This window comes from Rattus norvegicus, chromosome 20, assembly GCF_021556685.1.
Source record: "Rattus norvegicus strain SHRSP/BbbUtx chromosome 20, alternate assembly SHRSP_T2T, whole genome shotgun sequence".
In the NCBI taxonomy this organism is placed as follows: domain Eukaryota; kingdom Metazoa; phylum Chordata; class Mammalia; order Rodentia; family Muridae; genus Rattus; species Rattus norvegicus.
The window spans coordinates 49,583,845-49,605,000 of record NC_141553.1 but is presented as its reverse complement, the minus strand read 5'-3'; the positions used below and the strand labels follow the sequence as shown (position 1 = coordinate 49,605,000).

Sequence of the window (21,156 nt, the reverse complement as noted above, 5' to 3'; positions counted from 1 at the left end):
CTCTCTTCACATCCTGCAAGTAGTGCAGGAATAAACTGTGAGCCTTACAGACTAAATTGCCCCGGGCCTGACTCCATGTGCCATCTTGTCATTATTTTTAGTCAATAGTAACTATTCAATTTCCGCCTACAGCTTCATGAAATCTGTCAGTTATCTCTCTCTTCTATTATTCCTACAGGACCCCTAAGCATGACAGACGCACTGAAAAGCAGCAAGTACAGAGCTCTGAAGATTACCGATTTTAATGTCACAAAATAGCAAATTGCAAAACAAATTGCAGCTAAACTGTATAAATTCTGCTTTTAAGATTTTAAAACTCCTCAGAACAGCACAATGGCTTAGCTAAAGGCCCCAACCTAACAACCTGAGTTCCATCCCCAGCCCGTGATAGGGAATAACTAAGTCCAGCAAGTTAGTCTTTGACCTCCACACATGCTGTGCCATGAGAACACCCACACACACAGACATAAACAGAGAGAAAATACACTCAAGAGTAATAAGGAGGGGCTGGAGAGATGGCTCAGTGGTTAAGAGCCCTGACTGCTCTTCCAGAGGTCCTGAGTTCAAATCCCAGCAACCACATGGTGGCTCACAATCATCTGTAATGGGATCTGATGCCCTCTTCTGGTGTGTCTGAAGACAGCCATAGTGTACTATGATAAATAAATAAATAATTTAAAAAATTAAAAAAAAAGAGTAATAAGGAAAATTATGCTAAAATAAAACTACTCCTCCATAACTACTTTCATGAAACCACAAGTAGAAAATTATCAATTTTTAAACACTGTATTAAAACAGATCCTGATATTTTAGGGTCACAGTGACTGTTACTGATGTCCCACTGCCCCTCCTAGTATGGAACAGATCTTTAATTTAGTATAAAACAGCTCAGCTTAAGTAAAGGTGAAAAGAGTATGTGAAATTATCGATTCACTTTAGGTAAATATATAATTATATAAATCTAATAGTTCTCAAACCAAAAATAGGACAATATCCAAAAATACTTTCAAACTAAGTTGGTAAACCTTGAAAGTCTCAAGCTCATGCTTAGAATACATAGGCCTACACCAGCAATGTAATAATGGGACCCATTCTTTTCTTTTGCTAAAAATTACCTCTCAAAATGCAGAAAAAATTAAACAGCATGCCAGATTTTCCTTGTTTCAGTGTTCATTATATTGCACCCTATAAACAGCATACGACAAAGCACACAAACACATGAGAGTAGGCCAAATTCAAATTCACTTACCAGAATCGAATTTTTCTGGTCAACTATCCAAGCTGGCAAAGCAATTCCAAAGCTTGTGGCTGAAATAAAAATAAACCATTATTTTAAAAGCCTTTGAAATAAACTAACTCTATTTACCTGTATCTCAAACTTACGTTCCCTTCCCAAACTTCAAAGACTACATATATATTTCTATTATACAAACTTAACAGAATGCACCCAGGGATCTAGGACTTTTAAGAGACTGAGGCATGAGGATGACTGCAAATTCAAGGCCAGTGTGGACTGCACATTTTGAGACCTGTCTCAAAATAAATAAATGTATGTAATGTACATATGTATGCATGCATGCATCTATGTATGTTACAAAATAGTGTATGTAATGTACATATGCATGCATGTATGTTACAAAATAGTTATGTATGTAATGTATGCATGCAAGCATGCATGCATGTATGTATGTTACAAAATAGTATGCATATGAAATTTCATAGCTTTCAATGGAGAAACTTTTCAGTTTCTTTTTCCTAGAAAATAGAAATTCTTTTATGGCTTGAATACACATAAACACTATGACAACGCAGGAAATTAGTAAAGGAAAGGCTTCTTGCGTGTCTCACAGCATGCACACATGTACATGCATGTCCACATGTGGAGGAATATGTGTACATCCAAATGCTATGCCCATGGAGACCATAGGCCAACATTTGCTGTCTTCCTCAAAAGCTCTTAGAGAAATGGACACGTATAGCAACAGAAAGAGAGAGAGCTGCAGTCTCTTCCTAAGCCTAGAGCTAAATAATCTGCAGACTCTAAGTAGCCAGAGGGCCCGAGGGATCACCTGTGTCTGTCTGAATGCTGGCATTACCAGTAGGTCCAAAAATGTTATGTGGGTGCCAGGAATCTGAACTCTGGCCCTTTTTTCTCACCGAGCCAGCTCCCCAGCACTCAAAAAAGAAAAGGAAAACAGATTTCCTTAAAAAAATTTTTTTTTATTATTTTAAAATTACAGGTATGCTTGTGTCTGTGAATAGGTTTGTACACATAAGTACAAGTACCCGTAGGCATCAGCTCTCTGTGGAACTGGACTACAGGCAGCATTGTGCTGCTCAACAGGGTGCTGGGAACTCAAGTGTTTAAAATGAAAACTGAGGTAGAAAGTAGAGGAAGGGGCTGAGGAACACTTGCTGCCCTTTTGGTTGCGAGCCCTGACTAACGTGTGGGTGCCATCTCTGCAGCTCGGCTAGCTCTGGTGCTTAATTGGTGCTCCTGCAGAGACCCTCAGTCACTTCCTAGGACGCACACTGGGGCTCCCAGCCATCCCTGGGCTCCAACACCCTTTGCTAACGGTAGCATACACACTTAACCAGAAACAGATATATAAAATACACTTGAAAAAAAGAAAAAGGAGTGCTTGTTGCTCTTTTAGGACCCGGGTTCCGTTTCCAGCCCTACAAGATGGTTCACGACAGTCCCCAATTCCAGTTGCAGGAGACCTGGGACCCACCCCACCCTTTCTGATCTCTACGGGCACCAGTCATGCATGTGGTGCACAACATAAACACAAGCAGAACGCTTATACAAATACAAAACATTTTTGAAAATCTTTTAAAAAGGAAAGGTTCAATTTATTCATCTAATTCATGGTTGTAATTTTCATATCCATAAACTGAAAAAAAATCAATATTCCTCTGATTCTAGTTAATATTTTCATAATATACAATACTACCAACATTTTTATATTCACCGCACCTTGAGGCCCATCTGGATTTCCAAATTCTTCCCAATTTTTCCGAGACTCTTCATCTGTTAAACTACCATGAAGAAAATGAGGTATCAAAATTAGAAAGTCATACCCCAAAAATAAGTCCTCAAATGCAACAATTTTAACCAATAAATTCTTTTGTTCTAGATTTTATTTCATTTTAGTGTGTGTGTGTGTGTGTGTGTGTACACAAGAGTGCAAGTGCCCACAGAAACTTTGAAAGACCCTGAACTGGAGTTATAAGGGGTTGTGAGCTATCCAAGGTGGGTGCTGGACTGAACTGGGTTCTTTGGAGAGTACTGAGCACTCTTAATTGTTCAGGGTCCTGAACCCTCTCCATCTGCAGCAAGGCTGAGGACGTGGCTCACTCAGTGCTTGCCATGTAAGGATGAAGCCTGGAGTTTCTACTCCACAGTACCCCATAAATTGACAGAGGTAGAGTGGCCCACCTAGAACCCAGCACTCAGCTGAGAAAGACAGCCTGTGCCTGGAGCACGCTGTCCAACTGCTGTGTGATTTAAGTGAGAGGCAGTGAGAGGCTTTCTCAGTCAGTAAGAGAGAGTGTGATCTCGGGAAACACCCAACACCAACCTGCCTCTATGTGCATTCGCACCCACCTGTGTCACACACACACCACACCACACAGATATATACCTTCCCCCAAAAGGGATCAATAAGTCAAAGAAATAAAAAACAATCCCTTTGAAATCAAAGACGGTGTGTGTGTGTGTGTGTGTGTGTGTGTGTGTGTGTGTGTGTGTGTGTGTGAATGCCCTACTGTCAGAAAATGCTACCAATTCAAAGACCTTGATACAAGTTCTTAATCAGCTCAATTTAGCCATGAAGTCAGATGGAATTCAAGGCTACTCACTATATTTTCTAAGAATGTAAGAAAGATTTTTAAGTGGCTTTTATTTATTCCCCTACAGTCTATTTCTAAACTTTCTCCAATGAGTACACTAATAATTTAATAATGTTAAACAGTGATAAAAAGAGCAAGGTACAAAACTGACAGGTAGATCAATGGAACAGAACAGAAAATAGAGATAAAATAGAGGGGTGTGGACACCTCAGTTTTGATAGAAGTGTAGAAGACATTCAGTAGGAAAAACCCTTTCTACAAACGGTGCTAACAAAAGAGGGTATGTACCTGAAGAATGATCTATGCCTCACAGCCGGCCCCAAAGCAAAGACACCAACCAACCACCCCTGAATCAAAGACCTTCTTTAAAAACCAGACACGCTGAGCATGCTAAACTACAAGGACAACACTGCAGAACAGCAGGCACAGGCAACAGACTTCTGAGTGGAATTTCCACATACAGGAAACAGTCCGTAGAACTAGCAAATGTAATCTCAAATGGGATCAAATGAAACCACAGGGCTTCTGTACAGCTAAAGAAACCATTGACAGATGGACAGAGTCTACAGAATGAGGGAAAATCTTTACAACCACACTCCACAAAGGAAGTTATCGTCTAGACTATATAAAGGACACAGGGTAAGCTATATCCCGTGTCCTCCATACCACCCAGTCTTTCCCATACAATTCTATCAGATTCTATCAGAGGGAAGAGAGCAGGATGAAAGCTAACTGGGAGGAAAGGGAAAAGGTAGGTTTTCCCACCACTGCAAACAGAAAGGGTTTCTAATCCATCTTCTACCAATCCTGCACCCTAACATTTGGGATTTTTGTTGCTCCTCCCGTGCCTACCAGACTAAAAGTAAAAAAACACAAATAGACAATAAAGAGTTTTTAAAAGTGTTCAGCCTCTCTAGTCAGACATGATGGTGCACACCTTAATCCCAGAACTTGGAGGCAGAGGCAGGTAGTCTGCAAGTTTCAGGCTCTAGGGCTTCCTAGTAAGACTCCGTCTCCAAAAATAAAAAATGAATAAAATAAAACCTTTGCGATTTCATCTTACCTTGTCAGAATGTCTATCAGAAAACAAATAGCAAAGGCTGGCCAGGACATAAGCAGAGAGGAACCCCAACCACCACTAGGATATAAACTAACGGAGCCACTGTGGAAATCAGGATGGAGGCTTCTCAAAAATCTAAAACCACAATTACCAAGTGACCAGGTCTAGCAGTCCAGGAAGGCGCTACATTCTATTAACCACACAGACACTTGCACTGTCATGCTTTCAACTATTGTGATTTTCTCCTTCACAATAACAAGGAAATACAATTAGCTTAGATTGCCATCGAAAAAAGAATGGATAATTAAAAGGTGGCATATTGTGTTATTATTATTCTCTTGTTGACCTAGACGTAGACGTAACTAAGATGTATTATTGTTAAGAGACCCCATGGCCAAGGTTACAGCTCAACAGAGTATGTGCCAAGTGACACAAAGCTGGGGGTGGGCACAGCTGCGATTCACACACACACACTCACACACACGCACAGACATTTGTGCATTTGTCAGCTTTCGTCTCTCTTCTCTCAAACACAGGAGCTCGCTATGTAGCCTTGGCTGGCCAGGCTTAAAGACAGACGGCACCATGTCTGACTCAGAAGTTTTTGGTTTTATGGTATTTGTGCATGTATGCATGTGTGTGCTGTGTGTGTATCTTCTGAGCGCTGGGACCGAGAATGACAGTAAAGCCTGGCATGAGCATCCCTGCCATGTGCACCTTCTAGGAAACCGCATGTGATTAAAACTGCTCCTCGGGTGTTACTGCTCTAAGAGAAACGTCAGCTGGAGACTTCATATTAATGCATGCTGAGAACAATGTATGAGGGAGGACTTAAATATCATATAGTTTGTCAACCAATATTTCTTACAAAGTAAATAAAGATATAACAGCAAGCTGTACAAGTGATGCGAATGCCAAAGCTTTGGAAAGCACTGTAAGAATGTTCAAGAGAGCACTTACTGCACCAATAGTCAGACAGAGAATTGTGTTTGGGAAATGAGAGTCATCTAGCTACTGTGGTCTTCGTTTTGTTTTTCCTTTGAGGCAAAAAATTACTGCATGTCCCTGCCCGGAATTGATGTGGTCACCAAACATCATGTTTGGTCATAGTGTCTCTTCAGATCAAAGCAATCACTAAGACATACTTGAATTTGGCATAATCATTTCTCTAAGTGCCAATTGGAGTTACTTCAGGTTTCATTAACTGCCGCTTTGGGGCTGCTGAGTGGGTCCATCAATGTCAGGTTCAAATAGACCTGGTTCCGCTTAGTAAAAATATACCTGGTCAATGCTTAATAAAAATATACCTGGTTAATGCCTAATAGAAGTGCATGTTACTCATCGCACTTAATACAAGTGCGTGCTACACATTTTACTTACTGCTTTCTTAAGACAAATCCATCCCTACCCTTCATAAAGTGCAGCAGGCCCTACAGTACTTACGCTGCGTAAGCTTTCGCTATCCTCATGAACATGACTTCATCACCTCCTTTATCTGGATGATATTTAAGTGACAACAAGCGATATTGTTTCTTAATTTCTGCTACTGTTGCTCCCTAAAAGAAAAGCTTTGTTAATACGTAAGAACACAATGCAGTAAGAATCCCATTTTTATCTTAAACCAGGAACTATTTAATGTTCTGACAGAAGAAAATAACAGTTTCCTATACATTTTATCCCTCAAATTTCATCTCATATATTTCTTTTGTTCATTATATTTATTTTTATCAATCACTTAACTGTATGCCATGAAATATACTAGTCACTGATGATAATGGTAGTGACACCATAAAACTCCACATTTAAATAAAAGTTTACTGGTTTTACATATACAAAGATAATAAAATTAAGTGCAGTTCAAAAACCAACAAAACAAAGATTGGTCTCCTTTACACTCTAAACAATATACCATTTCATCTGCTTGTCAGTGTTTAAAAATTAAGTAAATATTTTTAAAAAAGAACTGACCGTGCTTCTCAATCTCACTTTTTACCAATAATTTCTAGATCATTTTATCATTTTATTTCCCATATCTTTTTATTTTATATTCTTGATAACCATGATGATAGAAGTGTAAAAAACAAAAACAAAAACAAAAAAACCCAGATACTGGGCAGGAGATACAGCTCAGTGGTTAAAAGCTCACACTGCTCTTAAGAAGGATACACAAGTCCAGTTCCCAGCACAAGGGTGGGCAGCTTCCAGGATCCAACTCCTTCTGCCAGCTTCTGTATTCCCACACGTACACACACACACACACACACACACACACACACACACACACACACAATTAAAAATAAAATAAAAACTAAAAAAAGGAGTATTTGAAATAAAAAGAAATCCGATTATATGCAAAATTTTCTACAAAGCAGAAAACTTAAAAAATGAACATACTCCTTAATCTGTATTATATCAACATCAAAATCAAGCAATCCATTGAAGAAACAGATGTTTAAAACCACAACAGACTATCAGATTCATTCTGGCTACTAAGCTGTTATAGGACACAGTTCTCCAGATCTCATTCTCTCTCCTCACTAACTTCAGTTCTCTCTTCCTTCTGTAGAGGTTTATCAACCGAAATCTCACCAAGGAACATACCCAAGGATTACCTATTTCAATGATAATGATAACAATTTCTTACAAGAATCCCCAACAGACCTAAGATACTGCATGTGTCCATCAACACGTTTTTAAACTACAGAAACTTGTCATCAAATAATCTTTACATCTTACCAGTTATAAACTAATACTTACTAGCAGCAGCCAACATAGAACAAGTATATTGAAATGATAATGAAAGAGATTGTGTTTTAATAAAAGTTAATTAACTGACAGGGCTGAAGAAACGGCTTGGTACATAAAAACTGTATGGCCTGTTCTCCTGAGGTCCACTCCCAGCACCCACATGAGGCAGCTTAGACCTGTAAACTCCCAGGAACCTGACCTCTCTTCTGGACTCCACGGCACCCAAGTACACACACAACACAGACACACAAAAGTGAAGAAGGGGGTGGGGTAACAGACCAAGTCTAACTTCTTTTGAAAATCTCTAATTTGTTTACAGTATAGACCTGTAGTATTTAAGAAACTGTTAAATTAATGATTATTACATAAGAATACTACTTACAGGATCCAAATTTAATACTTCATAAGGATTGTACTCTTGATATTCTCGGTCTGTTTTGGAAACTTTGTAGGCAAGAAATAAGAACAATGCCCATCCTGCAAGCAGAACTATTTTCCTGTTTTGGAAAAAACAAAGACAAATAAAGGACAAATGGCATAAGCAGACACATCTGTGTGGCTTTCTCTGTGACTAAAGAATAAACAGTTTAAAGTAACCCACATCCCCATGCTCCACTACTGACTCGAATTTGTTACAGCAAGGAGGGGAAAGTATCTTCTTCACCTAAATCCTCTAGAATCTAGTAGAATGTCTCCCATGTAATAAAATGTTTTCGGTTAATATTTGCAGAATTAAATACTAAAATTAATAATAGACTCATTAAATTAGATGAAACATGTAAAAGGTACTACACTCTTGACATAGAAACTACACTTAGGGGCTGGAGAGATGGCTCAGAGGTTAAGAGCACTGACTGCTCTTCCAGAGGTCCTGAGTTCAATTCCCAGCAACCGCATGGTGGCTCACAACCATCTGTAATGAGATCCGATTGTATCTGAAGATAGCTACAGTGTACCTATATATAATAAATGAATAAAAAAAAAAAAAAAGAAACTACACTTAGTAAGTGAATTTTTAAAAGCTGGTCAGGCGGACACAGATGAACTGTAAGTTTAGAAACAGTCTAGCGCCCACCAGCAATGACTAACTCAGAGGACCGGTCACCACGGTGTAGCCACACAGAGCAACTGCAGAGCTTCTTTCCTCTGTGCAGCCTGCACTACCCTGGAGCTTACTGTGTAGATCAATCAGGAAGCCTCAGACTCAGAGATCTGCCTGCCCTGCTTCCTGAGTGCTGGGACTGAAGGCATTCACTACCACGGGCTTAGTGTGATGCGTGTGTACAGATGTACATATATAATATATGTGATATAATATAAACCAAATTGAACATCTTAAAATGTCTATCATCAATTAGTAGACAAAAATTTAATTTTAATCATTCAACCACAGTAAAAGCATAACTGACAGTAAAATTTGAGATGAAAGAGTTTTTAACATTAAATTTGAAAGGGGAAACAGCCTTCAAGCTTTATAAAACACAGTCCAATATTTATAAACAGAAACATTAGAAATAAAGAGTATGAAGTAGTCATTACCTTTAGATGATGACATGAGCTGTTATTTTAGACCCTTTGTATCACAATTTGTTATGATTAACAGATTTTGTTAGATATAAATATAAGATAAATCAAACAAATTAGAATGACTGGCTTTAAGAACAAAGAAAAAGCCTTTGTGCTTAAGCTCTCTGCTTCTATCACTGCACTGGGAGTGCACATCTAGGGTGTTCCCATCCATGCTAGGCAAAGACTCCTCATTCCACTCTCAGCCTGTGCTTCTGCTCGTTGGCAGGAGCCTAGCATAAATGTACTTATCATTTGGAATAAGCCTTTCCATCTGGAATCATCTAGGTGCTTCTTAAATTTTTCTGCTTAACTGATTTTCAACAAAGCCAATTTTCATACTTCAGTGTTCCACAGGCTTTTCCCACAATCACGAATTTACACTCGTGGCTCTTTATCAAATTCCTGGTCCCCAGGTATGCGTGTCTCCCTACACAAACTCTGCATTTGTCCTTCAACTCGACTAGAATGACCCATCCTTCACCCTGACTAAGATGACAAGAGCCCAGTTAGAGCCACAGAGCACACAGACATAACCTTCCTCCTTTAACCTGCTGCAAGTCTCTGTGTGCCTGAATAGGATCTTACTCAGTTCTTACTAACTAAAGGCCGTTTAAACAGCAGCAGAACTGAGATACAAGTCTCTTTCCATTTGGTCAAAACAACATTCTAAACGCGCGCGCGCGCGCGCGCGCACACACACACACACACACACACACACACACACACACACACAGGTCTTTTTTTTTTTTTTTTGGTTCTTTTTTTCGGAGCTGGGGACCGAACCCAGGGCCTTGTGCTTCCTAGGTAAGCGCTCTACCACTGAGCTAAATCCCCAGCCCCACACACACAGGTCTTATGCAGCCCAGCTGCCCACAAGCTTGCTATACAGAGGAAGTTGGACGGTCTAGAACTCCTGGCTCTCCTGCCTGCACAACCTACACAAGAGCTATCGCGCAGACATAACCATGTGCCTGTGCTACAGAATGCTAAGACCAACTAGGCTTCCAGCACAGTGGCCAGCACTCTGCATAAGGTGCTTCCCCAGGCGTAGTTTAAGCCTTTTAAGAGTATATAACTTCAAGATGTTTCCCAGCCTACCTAAATGCCAACATATATGCCCAACGAAGAGAGAGAACCCTATGTCCCTATGTATAACATTCCCCATCTCTCTCCTGGCCGTGTACAGGCAAGGAGTAAGCCATACAACAAAACTCACTAGCTGAACTCCCACCATTATTACACATCAAATAAAGTTGGCAAGCTGCCTAATGTATGCATGCGTGTGTAGATAGATAGATAGATAGATAGATAGATAGATATAGATATAGATATATATATATATATATCATCTAATTTCTACGATAGGTTTGACAATTATATGAGTTTAGAATGTTAAGGACTTTGAAAGTGACTCATAGGCAGTAAACAATAATCAATTCATGGTAGCTAGGGACTATTATTAGTAACTCTTCCCCAAATCTCAAAGGCTAGGGACAGAGATCAACAATAGAACACTTACCTAGCATTTGCAAGGTTTAATCCCACTAGAACAACAACAACAACAACAAAAACTCACCCTACTTTAAGCCCACTCAAAGACTTCTCTGTCTTGGGCCAAGTCAGGAGCCCTTCTGCTCTTGTGGAACAGTAAGTCCTCTCCCAGGCTTTCCTGCTGTGGTTTAGCAGTCCAGAGTAGACAGAGGTGGCAGAACCAGGGTTGGAGTCAGTTCAGTGGAAGAGACTGAGCATCAGAATTCCTGCCTCTGGGCAGCCACATGAAACCCAGGCAGGTGTAGTGCCCACCAGACCTCCGATGCTTGGGAGGCAGAGAGGAGATTCCTGGGGCAAACTGGCTAGACTAGCTTGGCAAACTCCATGTTTGGGGACAACTATGCATGATAGGTTTAAATGTCAACTTGTCGGGGCTGGGGATTTAGCTCAGTGGTAGAGCGCTTGCCTAGGAAGCGCAAGGCCCTGGGTTCGGTCCCCAGCTCCGAAAAAAAGAACCAAAAAAAAAAAAAAAAACAGTCAACTTGTCACAATCTAAAACACTAAAAAGAGAGCCTCAATTGAGGAACTGCCTAGATTGCCCTATGAACATGTCTGGGAATCATCTTGATTATTAACTGACAAAGAAAGACACAGCCCACTGTGGGCAAGTACCATTCCCTAGGCAGAAAATCCTGAGCTACATAAAGACAGAAGAAAGCTAGATACAAGCTAGTTAGAAGAAAGAAGAAAGAACAGGTACATTTCTCTCTGCCCTTGACGGTGGCTAGCAACAGAAACAAAACTAGAACACCCTACACATCAGTAAACAAATTAGAAAGTAATCAAGGAAGATACCAGATGCCAACCTCTGGCTTCCATACACAGACACATACATGTTTAACTGTAGACATGAGCCCACTCACATTTGAATACATGCACATGCATACCATACACAAAAAGATGTAGTGGATCTTTAGGAGATGAGGTCTAGGGAGCCAGAGAGATGGCTCAGTGGTTAGGAGTACTTATTGCTCTTGCAGAGGACCAAGTTTTGTTCCCAGCACCCACATCAGGTGGCTCACCTGTAACTCCAGTTACATAGGATTCGACACCCAGAAGAGGGTGTCAAGTGTATGCATGCATGCAAGTATGTATGCATATGAATGTGTGTATATGTCTGTATGTATGTATGTCTGTGTGTATGTATGTACAGACAGACAGGCAGACAGGCCCTTCTGACATCTACCAAGTTGTAGTGCTACTCCAAGGTCACAAATGAATGGGGCTTTCAGCCTCTAAAACTGAAATAATCTAAATAAGTCTTGTTTCTTTATAAAGTATGCAAACCCAAGCATATTATTATAGTAACAAAGAAATGATTACTGAAGTTAAAATTGTTTTTTTGCAGTCACTCCTAAGTCTTACATCTCTGAACCATATCTATTTTGTTAATCTCCATGCATCAACACCTTCTATACCTGACTCATGATAGGCACACAACAATTACATGTGAAATCAACGATAAAGATAATTTAAAGTAGTACAATCTAAACATAGACTGGTTTACTAATACTCCCAATAGTCTAGAGACTATTGAAAATGCTATTCACACACACTAACTTGTCACTTTGATGAAATCTAAAAATCTAACAAACATCATAAAACAGAGATAATAAAGAAAAGCCACAGAAGGCAAAGCACACAAGGAAGGAAGCAAACAGAGCGGGTGTGCTGAACTAGTAAACGCTTCCTTCCCCTCTGGCCTCCATTCTCAGAGGCAAGAACACAAGAGAAGGCTCATGGCAGAATCCATGAGCAGATGCAAACTAGTCAGTAAAACCATACTCTAATTTTCAGAGCACCAAAGCAAAGAAGAAAACCATAATTATGGTGTATGTCCAATTCTCTAAAAGAATATATGGTTTCTCCAAAAAGGCAAATATTTCCCTACATTTAGATTCAGTAAATTAACTTAGAAAGTCTTCTGTATTTTTAGCCATATTTTAAATGTAATTTGGAAGCAACTTTGGCTTTGTTTCAAAGATATTGTCAGGAAAGAAGCAATATTATCATTATCATAAAATAGCAAAAGTTTTCATAATTTCCACCTTTATCTAAATTGTTACCAGAACCTATTTAGTCATTACCTAATCTTCATTTTGATTTAAAGATTAGTTATTTATTACTGAAAAGGCCTTCAACTTTTTTTCCTTGAAAACTGAGGTTCAAGGCTGACAGGATAGGGCATCAGGAAAAGCATCTGCTTCACAAGCCTAACAACCTGAGTTCAAGTCCAGAGCCCTCAGACAGGTGTGGAAGAAAAGAAATGATCCACTGCGCTGTCCTTTGTCCTCCACAATAATACAGTGGCGCGTGTATGCCCACATGCACATTACACACACCCAATAAGTAAGATAAAACAAAAACAAAAATGGAGGTTTAAGTGCCTGAAGTATTGAGCAAAACCAAGGTAGGCATTGAGAAATAAAAATATTGGCCTAAAGCTGGGAGTGATGGTCCAAACGTTCAATCCTCTGGAGCTAGGAAGACAGAGGCAGATGGATTCCCGAGAGTCTGAGGACAGTCCAAGCTATATAGCTAGATTCAGGCCAGCCAAGGATACATGGTGAACGGGTGTGTGTGTGTGTGTGTGTGTGTGTGTGTGTGTGTGTGTGTGTGTGTGTGTGTGTGTGTGTAAAAATCTTAATTTAATGAGAATGAGCAGCAAATAAAAGTGAGTAAAAAGCGATCCTGGTCTCAATGCTAACTCTGCCTTTAGATTTACATCACCAAGTAAGACCACCAAAGCTAAGATTCCCTCTCTATGCAAAAACCCATCCTTCCCCTCTAAAAAAATAAAAATAAAAAACCTTATTTCAATCCCCTAAAGTAACACAACTGTATTTAAAACCATCCTCATCATTTAAAACCAGATTTGAAATTTACTAGATTTTTCTCTTTCAAGCAGGTAGACGGGTAATTTACCAGACATTCTTTTGCAGTGACTTTCAGCTTCTATCCAGATAATCTAGTGAATTGCAGGCTGGTGTAAAGCCTCACAGAATCAAACATATTCTAGGGCTGTCTAAGCAAACAAGCCTGCCACAAGGAAGGGGGTGAGGTCCTGCTCCACCACTATACATTGCATGATCTTGGCCAAATCAGTTCATTTCTTAGCCTCAGCGAAAGGAAAACCATAACCATCCTGAAGTAACACAGAATCAAATAAACAGCCTAAGCATGGGAACACATGTGCTAAGTTCAGATATCCCTGAAATACACATCTCATCATGCTAGTCTTTGAATTGTTCTCATTTCCATATAGACTCTAACACAAAACTCCAATTCTAACTAACACACGATAGAAGTCTTTCATTTGACTTCTAATCTATTCACAGCTCTCAGGCTTCCTATTCAAGCCTCACCTCTCTCATAGGCTACAATTTCTTTACAGCCACACACGTAAGCCATTCTCCAATTCCCCAGGAGACCTAGCAAAGAAGAAGTCCTCAGAATGTTTTATATTGAAATCCATTACTTACTTTACTGTAGGAATAATATTTGGCTGGGGTTTTAATAACCGTAAACGATACCACATACATCTTCCGTATACTTTTCTGATATTCTTTAATCGAATTTGCTCTGTCAAGAAAGAAAAGACAAGTTAAATTATTTTCTTACAATGAAAGCTGAACCAGAGTTAATTATCATACTAACCTTCATTATTACTCTAACACTTTGTCAAATGTTATTTACATAGCCATATTTACATAACCCTTATAAAAATTCACAAACTATGCTAAGTTGACTGTCACAACAAATACTACCTGGACATTTTTAACTAAAAAACAAGTATTTTTCATGTGAAACTTCTCTGTAAATTTAGAAACTAGTTTGAACATATAATGTCTTGGTCATATAATCAATTGTCTGAGTGTTTCTCTCCTTGTATTGAATAAAAAGTATAAAATAGTTAAAATATGGTTTATTTAAGAACCAAGGATAAACAATGGTTTTCAAGTCTAGAAATAATTATCTAATAAGATATATTTTAACCAACAAAGCTCAGAATTTTATCTACTGAAACAGATATAAAACTAAGAGAATTTATAATTTTAATGTGAAAGTCAACTGACAGCCAAAATACTAGTGGTCAGTAAAATTCAGTATCACAAATTTTAATTGTTTTATGTTATATTGGTCTATGTTATATTGGGAGGTAGGCCCAATCTGTAAGAACTTAAAATAGACTTGTGTAAGAGTTGTGACAAAAGTTATTTTAGTCACTATGGAAAACTGCAATTCAATTAAAATTTTTAATTAACCAAACCTAAAATGTCATGCTCTGTTTTACTTATCTCTTTGGATTAGGTAACTCCTCCCTAGATTTAAAAAAAAAGTTTACGGGGCTGGAAAGATGGCTCAGCAGTTCAGAGCATGGCTGTGGGATTCAAACGGGCTGTGAAGAAGCTCTATGTCAGCAGTGCAGCTAAGCTCAGCATACCAAACCATCCTTATGGGGGGGGGGGAGAGGACATGCTCAATAATTCCATGGCTACTAGCTATGATGCCTGCAATGGAACCTGAGTCTAGCTAGGCTAATTCTGTCTTTTGTTTTGTTGTTTTGTTTTCTTGGGGTTTTGTTGTTATTTACCATATTTTAAAAACCTATGCAAACTGAACTCTTTGCATGAGGTAGCAGGTAAGTAAACAATTTGGCACACAGGGCCAGTGAGGTGTTCAGTGGGTAAAGATACTGACCACCAAGCCTGGTAGCCTGTCCCATCCTTGGTACCCATGTGGTAGAATAGAGGAGTAACTCCTGGAGGGTTTCCTAATGTCCATGTGTGTGCCAAGGCATGAATATGAATTTTATATGAATTATATATATATCACATATTTTTTAATTCTTAAATACCATGGGGGGTTGAGGGGATTGGAGCACTGGCTGCTCCTCCAATTCCCAGCACCCTCCAATTCCCAGCACCCACATGGCAGCTCACAACTGTAACTTCAGTTCCAGGGAGCTGGCACCTTCCTCAATCCTCTGTGGGCACTGCCCACATGTGGTTCATAAGACTTATAGATTCAGGCAAATACTCTTATAAGCCAGAAGTGGTGGCATCCACCTTTAGTATCAGCACTTGACAAATGGATTTTCAGATAAGTGAATTAATGATCTTGAAATGGGGAAGTTATCCTAGGAGGTCCAAATATAATCAAATAGTGCATCTCAGAGAGACATGAGAGCTAAAGACAGAAAGTGACGGAAAAAGAAACCAAAGGTTTGACTGACGCTCTTTTGAAGATGAGCAAGGGCCCATAAGTCAAGGGATACAGACTGTCTGTAGAAGCTGGAAACGGTCAGCGAATTCTACTTCAAGGTCCCCAGGAGGAGTAAGCCCTAGCAGCATCATTACTTTAGTACTTGTAGCATCCAAAAGAATAAATCTGTGCTGTTTGAAGCCACTACATGTGATCAACAGCAACAAAAAATTAATACAGAAAACCTGACAGACAACACGTGACCAGTGAATAAGGCCAGCGAAAAGCAAAAAGAGTTACATGCCACCTACAAAATGCAATGAGAAGACAGGCCCATCACATATAAAAATCTGAATCTGAATCTGAAAACCCATCAGACAACCCGAATGTAAGTTCATTTTATTCAGTAATTGGTCTATAATATTTAAAGGGAAGATAAAGAACTATTCCAGACTAACAGGAAGATGACAGAAACATGTCAACTAAATGTGATATATAGTTCTGAACTTGAATTTTTTGCTACAAAAGACATCACTGAGACCAATGATAAAACCTGAATGAGGTCTGACAGTAAGATACAGTAATGTTAAATTTTCTAACTTTCGTAGTTAAAAAGTAATGACATTGTAAAGTTTTAATCTGCTTTTTATTAAGTTTCAATGGACTCCCATTTTCAAGTATAAAACTAAAAATCTTCTTGTAAGATTTTATCATAATAATGCTGAAGTCTCTGACCAAACACTTAACCTAATCAAAGGATGCACGCACACACACACACACACACACACACACACACACACACACGCACACATGCACGCACGCACACACAGCCTTCAGTTATGCAGAATAGGAACCTTGTTTACAAGCCTCAGCCTCCGACTTCTGAAAGAGTGTTTATATATTAGGAGACATGGTTACATGTGGTCATGAGTCATCATGTGGATGCTGGAAACTGAGCCCTGAGCCATCTGCAAGAACGTAAGTGCTCTTATCCTCTGAGCCATCTCTCCAGACCCTAAAACATGCTTTTTAAAGAAATTACCCATTTATAGAAAAGGAAGCAAGTTTTCACTTTACAGATACATGTTATGAAAGAGAATATAAAACTAATTGTTTTTCTAGTTCTAATTCTGTCCCAAATTTGCTGGTTTTAGTGGTGGGATAAATATATAAAATATATTTGATACTAAAAATATAAAAGTTAATGTAAAATTCCACAGGTTACATTCCAAATGTCTACTATAGAAATTCACTATATTGTTTAAACTTTTGGTCTGGTTAACTTTGATGTGTGATATTTTTATTCATTTACAAGAGTTTTTTTTTTCTTTTCTTTTCTTTTTTTTTTTTTTCGGAGCTGGGGACCGAACCCAGGGCCTAGCAAGCGCTCTACCATTGAGCTAAATCCCCAACCCCAAGTTTTTTTTAATATAATAAAGTTTCTAAAATTAAATATAAGGAAACATATACTGTATAACCTGACTAGCAAAAACCATCACCTAAATAAAACTCTCAAAAAGATCTGACTTAAGTTATCATTAAAATCAGTATATCAGTGCATACTTTGATAGTTTAAAGAGTATAAAAGCCAGAAATAATTTTTAGAACATACCTGTACACAAGTTACTAACCTTAAAAAGAAAATGATGCGTGTAATGTATTTAATTACAATTAAAAGATAAAAATGCGCCACTTTTTTCTAAAGTAATAAGTCCTTAAGCATTCCCTAAATCTTATAGTGTCCAGGAAATAGTAGTAAGAATTAAAGATTATATCCAATCTCCCTACAAGCTTGAGGGTGTTCATTTTCTAACTACTTGGTGCCTCTCTGCATCTTGCCAACACTGTCTCAACTCACTTGGGCAATACCTGTCCACTGTCTACAGTTTTTGAATCAATGAAAAAATAAGATGGATATTGTTTTGAGACTTGGTCCCCAAGTGACGGGGCACTGTTTGAAGAGGCTTAGGAGGTATGGCCTTTTTGGAGGAGGAATGTCACTGGAAGTAGGCTTTGGAAATCTAAAGACACCTAATCTCACACACCATTTTGAGTTCACTTGAGTTCAAGACGTAAAGCCGAGCTCAGCCTCTGCTCCAGCCTGCCGTGTGCCGCCATGCTCCCCACAGCACACTCCCCCCTGGACTGTAAGCCTTTTACATAAACCCCTCCTTTGGTAAGTTACCTTACCAGAGTTTCATTTCAGCAACAGAAAAGAGACCAATACAACAAACAAGTTTTTCTACAGTAATCCTCTAACAGTGTCCTTTAGATAAAAGAGAATCTTATTTTAAAACATTTAAAAAGCCAAACATCAACATCAAAAGGCCTGAAGAAGGCCTTTAGTTAATGTCTGTCTGCCATTTTTTGCATGTCATGTAAAGGCAAATCAATAAAAGACATAATTATTGAGGTATATTCTCAACTGTGAGTATTGGTTGCTACTGTAAGCAGGTTTTGTAAAAACCATTTTAAAACTGTCATGGCTGGAGCAGGAGAGATAACTCAAGTTAAGAGCATTTGCTTCTCTTACAGAGGACTGAGATCAGTTCCCAGGACCCACAACAGAGTGCTCACAAGGACCTGTCATTCCAGCTCCAGGACATCTAACACCTTTTCCTGGAGACTCCCAAACACATGTGCACATATATGTGCACACACACAACAATACACATAAATAATTCTTTAAAAGTGCAATATGTGGTTTTAGTACATATACTTAATGTGATATGTTATATTTAGCACTCCAAGGAAAATTTCCAATATCACATTCACTACAAATGAAGAAAGCACTACATCCCTAATGTAAACCAAACTGTCTGAGCCAGGCATGGTAGCTCATGTCTTTAATCTCAGCACTTGGGAGGCGAAGGCAGGCAGATCTCTGGAAGTTCGAGGCCAGCCTGGTCTACAAAGGTATGTCCAACATGCCTAAATAAAAGTTTTCTCAGAAACTGTTAGGTGACTCAAAATAGCTTTAATGAACCAGGTATTGGGCCATATGCCTAGAACCTCCACTAACCAGGAGACCTAGGAGTTTGAGACCAACCTAGACTTGGATTTAAAAAAAAAAAAAAAAAAAAAAGTCTGGGGCTAGAAAGATGGCTCAACTGAGAGCACTGGCTGCACTTCCAGACGACCCAGGTTCAATTCCTTGCATCAACATGGCAGCAAGCAACCGTCTGTATGTAATACCAGTTCCACAATATCTGATGCTCTTTTCTGCTCTCTTCCAGTACACACATGCATGTAGTGCATGTGTAGTGCATGCATGCAAGCAAAACACCCATATACATAATACAAATTAAAAAAACAAAAACTAGAAGTTTGCTAACAGTAACATTGAATATCCAGGGAATTTGAAAATAACCATTTCTTGAGGGACTAAAAAGATGGCTTTAGTAGTTTAAGAGTGCTTGCTGCTGGGGGCTGGGGATTTAGCTCAGTGGTAGAGCGCTTGCCTAGCAAGCACAAGGCCCTGGGTTCGGTCCCCAGCTCTGAAAAAAAGAAAAAAGAAAAAAAAAAAAAAAAGAGTGCTTGCTGCTCCTGCAGAGGGCCTGGGTTCAATTCCCAGTACCCACATGGTGACTCACAGCCAACTATAACTCTAATTCCAGAGAGCCCAACACCCTCTTCTGATCTTCATCAGCACAGACATGCATGCATATAAAGCAAAATACTCACAAAATAAATCTAAAAATGATAAATGTAAGGGAACAAATATGTATTTTAATGTAATATAGTTTATAGTATATGGCTTTAAATAGGCAACAAAGTTTATAAATTAAACATTTTATGAAAATATGACTTTATCCATGAAAGGGCAATCAAGCTAATCAAAACTTTTTTCCTTCTTATTAAGAAATAGACAATCAAGGCTGGCAGACAGACGGGTCCGTGTACTTACTACCTTCCAAGTTTGTTCCTAGCAATGTGTCTAGTAGCTCACAACCACGACACCTATGACTCCAGCTGGAAGGGAACCAAAGCTGCCTTCTGACCTCCAAAGGCACCACATATGTGTGCTGCATGCTAACACAGGCACGTAATGTATGTGCTACAAATAATGTCTGTGCTACATATAATGTCTGTGCTACATGCTAACACAGACACGTAATGTATGTGCTATACGCTAACATAGACATATAAAAGTAAATATCTTTTAAAAAATATTGTGTTTAATAAAAAGAAATTGCAAATCAGACCTCCTATGGCTTCCCTTCCATAGCTCTTCAATAGCTCCCTATTGCTCTTGAGATGAAATCCAAGCTTCTTATAGACACATCTGTGTAGGAGACCAGCTCTCTGACTCTTCATCCCAGACTATTTTCCTCATGTCCACAGCTCTGCCACTTTAATCTCCTTTGTCCTTAGAACATGTCAAGCACTTTTCTGTCTCAAAGGCTTTCATACACAGTTGTTCCCTCAGCCTAAAATAGGCTTTTCTCAAGCCAACACAGAACAGTAAATGATTAGGCTCCTTTTTGCCATTCAGCTCTCAACTGCTGGGATGTTTTCAGGATGGCGTTCTGTGAGCACGAACACAGCAGTTGTTACGTGGCAATTGATGGTTTACATGTAAAATGCAAGTACTCCCTCAAAACTCCCAGGAAGTAACCATCACCACAGGATGTCTACATTGTTCACTCCTATACTATATTTTCATTTAGACTTTCAATGAAGTATATCACATTAAGTATGTAAGTACACTGTTATATCTGCTGTGAATGTTGCCAATTTTGCATAGTTAGTTTCTCCAGGAAAACACCAAGGTGAAGAGAAAAAGCTAAAAATCTTGGTGGAGAGTTTGTGACCATCAAACAGAGCAAGATTACTGTCGCTTCTGAGGTACCTTTGTCCAAAAGGTACCAAAAACTACTTTGAAAAGAACTCTTAAGACTAGATGCACACTGTTGCCTATAACAAAGAGAGCTATTAGCTATGAGAAGATGCATTAGCCTGTAATATTTTGTATGAATTCATAAATAAAATTCATGAACAAAAAAGGAACTTAAAATAACTGATTATATGTTATCTCTAATGACATCAGGTGAAACAACTTTACCAAAAAAAAAAAAAAAAAGTACTAGAATAAACTAGCAAAACGGTTTTGTGCTGAAGAGTGGAAAGGCAAGATAGGAAATTAAGTTTGGCAAGAGAATCAAACC

At 38.9% G+C, this 21,156-nt stretch overlaps 1 protein-coding gene across 2 annotated transcripts in view; it reads right to left on the bottom strand.

Moving 5' to 3' along the window:
* The window catches only part of Sec63 (SEC63 protein translocation regulator), a 68,835-nt gene that overhangs the window by 34,213 nt on the left and 13,466 nt on the right, over positions 1-21,156 (bottom strand). For both annotated transcript variants that reach the window (NM_001434629.1, NM_001434630.1), the window contains exons 2-6: positions 14,266-14,365; positions 8,046-8,160; positions 6,359-6,471; positions 2,981-3,042; positions 1,250-1,308 (exon numbers count right to left, since the gene is read on the bottom strand). In NM_001434629.1, coding sequence (NP_001421558.1) covers positions 1,250-1,308; positions 2,981-3,042; positions 6,359-6,471; positions 8,046-8,160; positions 14,266-14,365 — 449 coding nt within the window. The remainder of the gene's footprint in view (positions 1-1,249; positions 1,309-2,980; positions 3,043-6,358; positions 6,472-8,045; positions 8,161-14,265; positions 14,366-21,156) is intronic.